The sequence below is a fragment of the Astatotilapia calliptera genome, chromosome 10 (assembly GCF_964374335.1).
Source record: "Astatotilapia calliptera chromosome 10, fAstCal68.1, whole genome shotgun sequence".
Lineage (NCBI taxonomy): Eukaryota > Metazoa > Chordata > Actinopteri > Cichliformes > Cichlidae > Astatotilapia > Astatotilapia calliptera.
The window spans coordinates 25411033-25422933 of NC_137431.1; the positions used below are offsets into that span (position 1 = coordinate 25411033).

The 11901-nt window shown below is 38.5% G+C and overlaps 1 protein-coding gene and 1 pseudogene across 1 annotated transcript; one reads left to right on the forward strand and one right to left on the reverse strand.

Moving 5' to 3' along the window:
• Positions 1 to 2265: 2265 nt before the first annotated feature.
• LOC113030726 (tripartite motif-containing protein 16-like) lies at positions 2266 to 7458 on the forward strand (annotated as a pseudogene).
• Positions 7459 to 9892: 2434 nt separating this feature from the next.
• Positions 9893 to 11833, reverse strand: LOC113030470 (tripartite motif-containing protein 16-like). Its single transcript, XM_026181965.2, has one exon. It carries the CDS (start codon positions 11697 to 11699, stop codon positions 10035 to 10037), a length of 1665 nt encoding a protein of 554 aa, XP_026037750.2. The 5' UTR covers positions 11700 to 11833; the 3' UTR covers positions 9893 to 10034.
• Positions 11834 to 11901: the final 68 nt, after the last annotated feature.

Below are 11901 nucleotides of genomic sequence, written 5' to 3' on the forward strand. Positions count from 1 at the left end.
CTCTCCCGGAACCTTTAAAGGGTGTCTGGACCCTCAGGGAAACATTTGCCCAAACACCTTGCAGAGTACACAGGAGAGAAAGGTGAGTAATCACATCTTACAATAACTTCTTTGCACCCCCTTTAATTCTAGACCTGCACACACACGTTTGCATTAATTCTCCTTACTGGTAAACCTTATTTCCTCTGAATCACAACCTTTTCCTTTTCACAGACAACCACCACAATCTTTAATGAGGAGCAGCTGTGCAGGACCTGAAACAAGGCTACCGAATGATTTTATACAGATTATAATATAAATAATAGAAAGGGGGTCCTTTTCCTTAGACTTTCATTGACCACCCTGACCTTTCCATGGCCCCTGGGTTTTTGTCTCAGAGTTTTGAGTTTTGGCTTATTTTGATTTTTATGGTTTATGTTTAAGTCCTTTAGGTTATCTAAGTTAATTTCTACTATGGCTAAGTTGCCATTATAGTTTGTTTTTCAGATTCCCCTTCTGTCTTCTACCCCTGTTTGAGTTTCCTTCGCCCTTTGTGTTTTATGTTTGCGTGTCTTATGTTGTCATGTCTGCATTCCATTCTGCTTCCTATTTTTCTGTGAAAGTCTCTGTCCTGTATGCAGTGTATCTAGTTTTTCTTCCCCTTGTCTCATTAGGTCTGATTTGTCCCAGCTGTGTTTCCACCTGTTCCCCATCCTCTCATTATATTTCTGTGTACTTAAGTCCTCTGTCCTACTTTGTTCAGTGTCAGGTTGTCTTTTGTGCCATGTCTCCATGGTCCAGGGTCTTTGCATCCACACCAAGTTTCATGTTTATTTTTAGTTTCCCCAGTTTCGGTTTTTTTTATATTCTCATCTTTGTTTGCCTTGTGCATTACTTTGTATTTCTCCATCAGCCACTTTAAACGGCTCGCTTTTTGTCTCTCAAGTTAGATTCCATGTTCCATTTTGTTTGCACTTGGGTCTACTATTCATACTTCACACAGTCAGCTACTCAGCCAGACTGTGACAAGTGGTGCAGAAACGCAAAGGGGAGTCAACAGAGTGAAGAAGAAATGTTCAGTGCATCATAGAAATCCTCCCTAATTTTAAGGTATGGCGAAATATGACATGAAGGGTCCCTACACAAGTATAATTCATTTGCAATCGTTTGCATTTTATAACAAGAAATTTGCATGTGATGACTATATCATGTCAATCTTACAAAGAAATGTGTGGCTTTCTGCGCCTGAGATGGATACGTCCCTTGTGAAACCCAGCTATGATTACTACAAAGAACAGCACTTTAAAAAACAATTTTAATTGTTATTGGGATAACAAGGCATCTTTTTATCCATAAAACATTTACCTAAGCAGAGATTGGAAAGTTGAATTCTAATAAGTAATTAGGCATATATTTGTTATTAACATGTTAAACACTGTACGTTTCAAGCCAGACTTAAAAGAACTTTTCAGCATTAGTGATGTCTCACATCAGCTGTTAAGCTTATTCTAAACTTGTTTTGGCTCCAGTCTATTCTGATCCATTGCTGGTATTTAGAATTTTATAAATGGACACTAAATGTACTAAAATTCTTATTTTTTTAAATCCATTTTTCCTAAAACTTTGAATCAATTTAACCTTTCTCTAAAAAGGCATATGGGATTAACATTGAATGTTACTAATATTTAGTATTACTAATCCAGTCCTTGTAAATTGTTGAGTGAGTAACAGTTTCCACTATAAGCATTCAATTTCAATTCTGTTTTTATATACACACACACACACACACACACACACACACACACACACACATAGAGAGAGAGAGAGAGATATCTCTTACTATTAAAAAAATAATAAAGTTAGGGTTCCTTTACAATGTCAGAAGGAGGGAGGCACTAAGGCACCGCCTTCCGCCCCTCGACGCCCTCGCGGTGCCCCCTCCTTCTGGCAGGAAATTCCTACAGACCAGGTATGAATGATGCCTGAGTGGACATACAAAACTGTTGTGTTTTCCTGTTTAAATCAAAATGCATAACTCATATTAACTAGAAGAAAATTCACAACCCTTATACTTATTAGATATAAAATGTACACAATACCCACTAACAAATGCACAGCTGAAATGGTGAGAACAGTACTGTATCAAATTACAAGACCAGTCTGTCTACTCCCTTTCCTGGAATAAAGCACACGTGTCTAAACCCCACTCTGTTTAAAAACTGCTCATGTCAGACATTAGGCACACTCGACGCTCAGCTCAGTGTCTCTATATCAAAGAAACGAAAGCAGCTTTTATCTGGTAACTGAAAGTGAGATGTCACAGACTTCCCTCGAAAGGACCTTGAGTTCAAATTTCAGTGCATATTTGCATCTGGTAACAGAAAGGAAATCTTTCAGACATTTACAGTCGTGGTGAGGAGAAATGGTGCAGCAACTGATTCCGGTGGATCAATATAAACTGGGCTGTTCCGTCTGTCTGCAGGTTCAAAACGATCCAGTCATTATTCCCTGTGGGCATAACTACTGCATGGACTGTATCAGAAACTACTGGGATGGGAAGGAAGTATATATCCTCCCTCAGTGCAGGCAGATTTTCACACCACGGCCTGTCCCGGTGAGACAGATGTGCTTAATCACAGGAAAGGGAGCAGTCAGATTGGTGTGAAACTTAAAGTTACTATTATAAGATATCTTTCTTTTTTTCCATTTACAAAAATAACAAATAAAACAACATAACACTGGGGTTTTCACCCATGCGAGATAAGCTGCTGTGCAGTCCTCCAACATCCTGATTGGGCCAGCACACCCTCTCTTATCACAGTTGCAAAACAGGAAATATCCATAAGCTCCAGAACAAATAACTAACAAAAATATTTTTTCTTCTCTTTTCCTCTTTCTTCTCTTTTTGTGTTTTTTGTGTCAAACAAAGAAAATCAAAAACAAAAAGTTAAACTTTCACTCTGACACCAGCAGACTTTTTTCACTGATACTGCCCTCTAGCACCACTGTTTTTTCTATCATTGACAGGCCTGAACTTGTCATTGCCCCTGGGTTTTTGTCTCACAGTTTTGTGTGTTTTTTTTTAAATTCTGTATTTAGTTTCTGGGATGAGTTGGTAGTCCCGAATCAGTTGTAGCTATATATTGATTCTCGTGTTTTGAGTTTTCTGGAGTCTGGATTATTTTTTAATTATTTTTTTGTGTTTTAGAGTAATATTTACAAAGTTTGCATTATTTTTTTCAGCTTTGCCGATGTTCTTTCCTTCCCCATTCTGTGTTAATCTTTATTCTAGCAGTATGATTTTATCTTTTCATTTTATCTTCTTAGTAAACATTTTTAGGTTGGTTTTCTAGGTTGAGGGAGATAAAATTCCCTTTTAGTAGGAGGAAGTTTCCAAGAGAACCAGGTCTGGAGGAGCAGCTCTCCACCATGACCAGCTGGGGGTGAGGAGAAAGAAAAGAGCAGGAAGAGAAGACAAAAGGCAAACTACCAAAGAGTTTAATAACTGCTAAGTATTAAATACAGTTGTGGTGCAGAAACACAAAAGGAGTGAACAGAGTGAAGAAGAAATGCTCAGTGCATCATAGGAATCCTCCCTAATGTTAAGGTGTGGAGAAATGTGACATGAAGGGTCCCTACACTAGTATAATTCATTTGTAGTTGTTTGCGTTTTATAATGAGGAATGTGTGGCTGTCTACGCCTGTGATGGATGCGTCCCTACTGAAACCTGGTTATGATTTCTAGAAAGAACAGCACTTTAAAAAACAGTTTTAATTATTATTGGGATAACAAAGCATCTTTTAACCATAATACATTTACCTAAACAGAGACGTGAAAGTTGCTTTCTAATAAGTAATTAGGCCTATATTTGTTATTTACATGTTAAATGCTTGACCTGTAATCTGTATAGTCTGCATGTTCTGAGTGAGACATAAAAGAACTTTTCAGCATTAGTGATGTCTCACATCAGCTGTTAAGCTTATTCTAAACTTGTTTTGGCTCCAGTCTATTCTGATCCATTGCTAGTATTCATAACTTTATAAATGGACACCAAATGTACTAAAATTCTTCCTTTCCTGGAACGAAGCACACCGCTTTAAGCTCCTCCCTGTTTATAGATTTACTTCAGACATTACTGATCTGCCGGTCATGTGATAAGATGCAAAACTGAAAATTTCAATTTGCTCAGGTCAGTGTCTCTGCATGAAAACAGCTTTTATATGGAAACAGAAAGTAAGTTGTCATCACAATCACCACATCATCGGCACTCTGAACCGTTGATAAAAGGCAGGATTGAGAAATACTTCCATGTTCTTATGTCTATTTCCAGTACCTGCCTGCAGGCAGGCAAAGAGCCTGAAACTGCAGCACCTCCAAAGCAGATCGTCTGGTGGAGTGATGGCCAGCGGAAGCCGAATGAAACCTTAAAGCTTCCATCTAAGTAATGAAAAGAGAGATTCATTTCTCCAGGCTTCATGTGTACACAAGCCCTTCTGCTGGCTGGTTCTCCCTGTTAAAAGGAAGGTTTTCCTTCCCACTGTTGCGTTTGCTCAGGTCTTCTGATTGCTGGGGGTTTCTCTGTTTTCTTGTTATTAAAGTAGGGTCTTGCCTTAAAATATAAAGCGCATAGAGGCAACTGTTGTGATTTGGCGTTACATTCTGATTCAGTAAAAAGGACTAGATGTTACAATTCCTGATAAATAAAAGTGAATTGAATTCCAGCAACACACAGTAAGGATCTTGGAGGACTGCACAGCAGCGTGTCTCCCGTGGATGAAAACCCAAATGTTATGTTTCTTTGTTATTTTCGTAAATGGAAAAAAAAGATATCTTATAAAAGTAACTTTCAGTTTCACTCCAATCTGACTGCTCCCTTTCCTGGAATTAAGCACACCTGTCTGAGCCGCACTCTGTTTGCAGACTTTATCTCAGGCGTTAGGCACACCCTCTCTTATCACAGTTGCAAAACAGGAAATATCCATAAGCTCCAGATCAAATAACTAACAAACATTTTTTTCTTCTCTTTTCCTCTTTCTTGTTTTTTGGTGTTTTCTTTGTCAAAGAAAATCAAAAACAAAAAGTTAAACTTATTAAGTTTCACTCTGACATCAGCAGACTTTATTCAATGCTACTGCCCTCTAGCACCACTGTTTTTTCTATCATTGACAGGCCTGAACTTGTCATTGCCCCTGGGTTTCTGTCTCACAGTTTTGTGTGTTTTTCAAATTCTTTGTTATTTAGTTTCTGGGATGAGTTGGTAGTCCCGATTCAATTTGTGGCTGTCTACGCCTGTGATGGATACGTCCTTACTGAAACCCAGTTATGATTTCTAGAAAGAAACGGTTTTAATTGTTATTGGGATAACAAAGCCTATTTTTATCCATAAAACATTTACCTAAACAGAGATTGGAAAGTTGCTTTCTAATAAATAATTAGGCCCATATTTGTTATTAACATGTTAAATGCTTGACCTGTAATCTGTATATTCTGTATGTTTCAAGCCAGACATAAAAGAACTTTTCAGCATTAGTGATGTCTCACATCAGCTGTTAAGCTTTTTCTAAACTTGTTTTGGCTCCAGTCTATTCTGATCCATTGCTAGTATTCATAACTTTATAAATGGACACCAAATGTACTAAAATTCTTCCTTTCCTGGAATGAAGCACACCTCTCTGTAGACTATTTACTTCAGACATTACTGATCTGCCAGTCATGTGATAAGATGCAAAACTGAAAATTTCCATTTGCTCAGGTCCGTGTCTCTGCATGAAAATAGCTTTTATCTGGAAACAGAAAGTAAGATGTCATTTGAGCAGAGGATAAATGGTGCAGCAAGCAATTCAGCTGCATTGAGAAAAATTGAGCTGTTCCATCTGTCTGGAACTTCTAAAGATCCAGTCACTATTCCCTGTGGGCAGAATTTTACACCATGGCCTGTCCTGGTGAAAAACACCATTTTAGGTGAGTTAGTGGAGGACATAAAGAAAGCAGGACTCGCATCTCACTCCTATGCTGGACCTGAAGACGTGGCCTATGATTTCCGTTCTGGGAGGAAGCAAAAAGCCTCCAAGTCCTTCCTGATGTGTAGGGCCTCTTACTGTGAGCAGCACCTCCAGCCTCACTACAACATAGCTCCAATAAAGAAACACAAGCTCATCAAAGCCACTTCAAAGCTTCAGGACAACATCTGCCCTGATGTTGAGGTGATGAAGATCTTCTGCCGCACTGATCAACGGTGTATCTGTTATCTCTGCTTAATGGATGAACACATCACAGAGAAACAGAAAGAGCTTGAAACAAATCTGCAAAATGTCCAACAGAGAATCCAGAAAATAGAGAAAGATGTGAAGGTGCTTCAAGACGAAGTTGAGGCTATGAGTCTTTCTCATTGAGAAAGAAAAGCTCTGAGGTGAAGCAGCAGATCAGATCTAAGCAAAAAATCTGAACAGAACAGAGTCAAAGAGCTTCAGGAGAAAATAGAGCAGGAGATCAGAGATCTGAGGAGGAGAGAGGTTGCACTGCAGCAGCTCTCACTGACAGAGGATCACCTCCATTTTCTGAAAAGCTACTCCTCACTGTCACATCTGAGTGCATCTACAAACGTACCCACCTACAACAATGTTACTCTGCAGTACTTTGAGGATGTGACTGCATCTGTGTCATGGACCAGAGATAAAGTGAAGGCTCTTCTCAGTGATGAGTGGCCAAAAATCTCAGTTGGAACGACCAAAGCAGATATTTTACTGCCTCAAGGAGAACCCAAAACCAGAGACGACTTTTTGAAACATTCTTGTCAGATCACTCTAGATCCAAATACAGCACACACACTGATGTCACTGAGTGACAGCAACAGAAAAGTGACACTGATGAGTAGAAACCAGTCATATCCAAGTCATCCAGACAAATTCCTTGAATGGTGGCAGGTCCTGAGCAGAGAGGGTCTGACTGGACGCTGTTACTGGGAGGTGAATTACAACAAGACTGTTGGAGTAGCTGTTGCATACAAGGATATCGGCCGTAGAGGGACCAGAGAGGAATGTGGATTTGGATTGAATGACAAATCCTGGCCATTAACAGTTTCAGACAGCGGCTATGAATTCAAACACAACAACATTTCCACTCCCATCCCAGGCCCTCTGTCCTCCAGAATAGGAGTATATTTGGATCACAGGGCAGGAACTCTTTCTTTCTACAGCATCACTGAGACCATGAATCTCCTCCACAGAGTCCAGACCAGGTTCACTCAGCCTCTCCATGTTGGACTGTGGCTTCCACAAAGTGCTGGACACACTGCTGAGATGTGTGAGCTCAAGAAGAGAATAAACATAAAACAGTGAAATTTGATGCCATGTGCTACTTGTTGAGATGTGTTTATCTATCCTGCACCTGTTAGAGATGAATCTTTATGGATACATTCAGTTCTTATATAGTTTATATTTAACCACTATTTTGTTGAAACATTAGCAGAAAAAACTCACACAAATATAAATTCGTATGCAAATAACTTTACTATATTTAATCCGTAACATCACAAAATTTGGAACAATTGAGGCACTGGGAATACTTTCCAGATACACTGTCCATATTCTGTACATCTTAAACCTTCACTGGGTCATTTGACCCAGCATTTTGTTTTAATTTTTTATTATTATTTTGTTGTTGTTATTATGATCTTGTTCTAGTTAATGCTGATTGTGTTTTTGGGTTTACACCCTTTGGTTCTCAAGAGTTTTGGCGCTCCCTCTGTTTTGTGTCTGCCTATGTGTTCCCTCTGTTCTGTCTGTACTGCATCTCTGAGTCCAGTCTGTGCATTTCCTGTTTTATTTTGAAGGTTTGTGTCTTTTGTCAGTGTGTTCTGTTTGTGCTCTCCCTGTCTCGTCAGTGTAATTAGCGTCAGCCCTGTCTCCCAGCTGTTTCCTCTTAGTTCTGTTCATCTCTTGTATTTAGTGTCTCCGTCTTCCCCTGCTCGTTGTTGCATCGTACAATCAACCTTCACTGTGTGTTCTGTTAACCTGTTTACCTGCTCGTTAGTTTGTTTTCCCAGTATAGTTGTCTCCTGTTTAATCTGCAACTGGCAATAAAGCTGTTTGTTTTGAGTTTCACTCTTGCCTCTGTGAGTCCGCATCTTGGGTCCTTTTCCCTGCCTGCCTGCACACAGCAATGACATAAACATTTTTTTCTTCTGTTTTTTCATTCTCAAATCAGATATACTTGTATTTTTCAACATTGTGTAATTCAGAGTGTGTAGTAAATGCAATGTTTCTTTCTCCAGAATTTTAATTAAAATTAAAATGTATAATATTTACCTCCATAATTTGGTAGCACGGGAATAAACAATTGAGAAATGGGTTAATAAAAGAAAGAAAGAGAAAACAACTAGAGATTTATAATCATAATGGCCAGTGTTCAAAACCCAGCATTAGAGCAGCTAAGTAATCCACAAGTTGCTATTTTGAGTACCTGCTCTAATGCCATCATCTCTGACACAACAGCTGTTGTGCACAACAAAAACCTGATCCAAACTTAACTTATGAAAAGCCATATGCAGCAATTTCAGAATGGTTTTTACAAGCTGCAGAACAGCAGTCGAGATCTTCAGTTTTTTTCTACAAGAGTCCCACAAGGCACAGTTAATGTACATACACAATTTGTCTCAGAGCTTTCCCTAGAATGTTGGAATTTGTTCAGTCAAAAGATACAATGCTACCAATCCTCTTATAGTTGAATGAAAATAAACAATGGCTATATTAATATTTGGTGAAAAAAAGGTAAAGTTGTCACCAACTGTTTCATCCTCCAATTTACATGTTAATATAATAATCCCTCTTCAGTGAAAAAAGATGTTTATTTTCATATTCTTTTGCTGCTCACTGTGCACAGTTTTATTGTAAAAGTTCACAATAAACCTTGGTAGACATATACTTTTCAGAAGAAAAGTTCAGGAGATCAACACTACTAAAGTCATCAAGCATCATCATGTTGTCTTCAGATCCCCAACAGCCCTGTTAACCAATCTTACCATGTAAATATCAACACTTCACTGAGTTCTTTTGATTCCTCAGAGGCATCCGATGGAAGAGAAAACACTGCTCAGTAGACCATTTAACACTTCATTACTTCTAGAAGTAATGTAGTAGTACACATTTGTGTAACTGCCTACAGAGTGGTTGCTTGCAGAATGATGAGTTATAAAAAACATAAGTAGTTGGTTAGATTGTAGGTTTTTACATTTTTTTTTCTTACAAACATTTATCTTAAATAAAGATGGTTGAATAGTTGTACACATTAAAAAATGAAACATTTGATTTCACTGTGGACAAAGAAAATATAAATATTATATCTATTTCTACTTTAAATGGTAAAGAGCCAGTGACATTTTTTGTGAAATCAGAAACTTTATTAAGTGCACATTTCTCATTCTATTGTACAAAGTACAGTCAATCAAACAAAATCTAAACAAATATAACTCCACTATAAGTTCAAATGCAGGTTATAGTCAAATTAAAGTATATTACAATATAAAACTACTGTGCTTTGTAGAATAATTTCAGTTTACTGAAATCAGCTTTTTAAAAATTTCTGATGAGGCTCTGTTGAATGTTTATTGAGAGCTGGAAGGTCATAAAGTATATTTTCTATTAAAACATCTGTTCTGATGTCCTTCAGTTTTGTTAAATAATTAAAATGACTAAAACTAATGAAAACTGAATTGCCATGAAATATTTAACAATAAAAATAAACTGAAACAAGCAAACCTACTTACTCTAATTTATGGTGAACCAATTAAAAAAAAAGAAAATTCACAATGAAATAGAAACTACTTTACACTTCATATTACACTACAAACTACATTATATATATATAATTCTGTGTTTACTGTCACAACAATACAATAAAACATAAGTGTACCCTTTGTAAGTTAATATTTTAGTAGCTTGAAAAACAATGTTCAGGAAATAACAACATAAACAAAAAAATAAAACATTAACTCCATGAAGTCAACTGCCATGGACACTCACACTTTAATGAATGGCAGTAGGCAGAGCTTGAATTCTTATGATTCAGTAACACTTGTCTCCTTCAACTCACACAATTCAAGAGAGTTTTGAGAATGCTGTGGAAGCCAAAATCCAGCATATAGAGGCTTAGTGAACCTGGTCTGGACTCTGTGGAGGAGATTCATGGTCTCAGTGATGCTGTAGAAAGACAGAATACCTGCTCTGTGATCCAAATATACTGCCACTGTGGAGGACTCAGGGCCTGAGAGGGAAGTTGAAATGTTTTTATGTCTTAATTGATAACTGCCATGTGAAAGGTTCAATGCCCAAGACTCGCAATCTGTTCCCAATCCACGTTCAGTCTTTGACCCATAACAGGAGTTATACATGTATGTAACACCTACTGTCACTGCACCAGTCCATTTTACCTCCCAGTAACAAGGTCCAGTCAGAATATTTTTACTACAAACATGCCAGTTTTCACTGTAATTTCCATACGATTGATTTCCATGCAATTTTCGGTTATTATCACTCAGTGATAAATGCGTTTTTGTTGTGCTTTGATCAAGAGTGATGCCACAAGAATATTTCAAAAATTCCTCTCTAGTTGTGGGTTCTTCTTGAGGCAGTAGCACGTCCACTTTGTTCACTGCAAGTGAAATTTTTGTCCATTCATCACTCAGAAGATTCGTCAGTTTATTTCCGGCCTGTAATACAGCCGCCATCACACCTTGAAAGTACTGCAGAGTGTGGTTGGAGGTGCTCGGTAAATTTGTATATTCATTCAAATGTGTCACTGACGAAAAATTTTTAAGAAAATGGATATGATCCTCTGTTAGTGAGAGCTGCTCCACTTCAGTGTCTTTCTGCCTCAGGTCTCTGATCTCCTGCTCTAGCTTCTCCTGAAGTTCTTTGACTCGAGTCTGTTCAGTTTTCTGCTTGGATCTGATCTTCTGCTTCACCTCAGAGCTTTTTTTCTTAATCAGACAGATTAAGTCTTTGAACATCTTCTCGCTTTCCATTAAGGCTTTATCAGCAGAAAGACTGATGGCCTCCACTTCACGCTGAAGCAGGTTCACATCCCTCTCTCTGTTTTGGATTCTGTTCTTGATTTGTTGTCGATTCCCTGCTAGATCTTTCTGCTTTTTAGCTCTTTCGGCTGCAGCTGACACTGTGACATGATTTTTGTGTTCATTCATTAAGCAGAGATAACAGATACACCGTTGATCAGTGCAGCAGAAGATCTTCATCACCTCATCATGGCGAGGGCAGATGTTGTCCTGAAGCTTTGAAGTAGCATCGATGAGTTTGTGTTTCTTTAATGGAGCTACGTTGTAGTGAGGCTGGAGGTGCTGCTCACAATAAGAGGCCATACACACCAGGCAGGACTTGGAGGCTTTCAGTTTCCTCACAGAACAGAAGTCACAAGCCACATCTCCAGGTCCAGCAAAGGCATGACCAGATGAATCAGCTGGAAGTCCTGCTTTCTTTAGGTCCTCCACTAAATCAGCAAACATAGTGTTTTTCACCAGGACAGGTCTCGGTGTGAAAGTTTGCCTGCACTGAGGACAGCTGTGTGTTTCATTCTCATCCCAGCAGTTTTTGATACAGCTCATGCAGTAGCTGTGCCCACAGGGAATAGTGACTGGTTCCTTTAGGAGATCCAGACAGATTGGACAGCTCAATTTTTCTTGATCCAGCTGAATCAGTTGATGCGCCATTTCTCTTCCAGATAAATTAAGTTTCACTTTCCCTTACTAAAGAAAAACTCCATTCAATGCCTTCTGACACTGAGACACTGATCCGTGGTGTGTGGTGTTTTCAGCGCTCGCATTTGATCACATGGTGTATAGATCCATATTTTAACTGGCTGCTGAGTGAAAGGGGAGGGAATGATAATTGTCTGAAGTGAACAGACCCTAC

What these genes read in the sequence shown, in the direction of transcription:
- LOC113030470 (XM_026181965.2), bottom strand. Translation starts at nt 11,699, where the DNA reads ATGGCGCATCAACTGATTCAGCTGGATCAAGAAAAATTGAGCTGTCCA.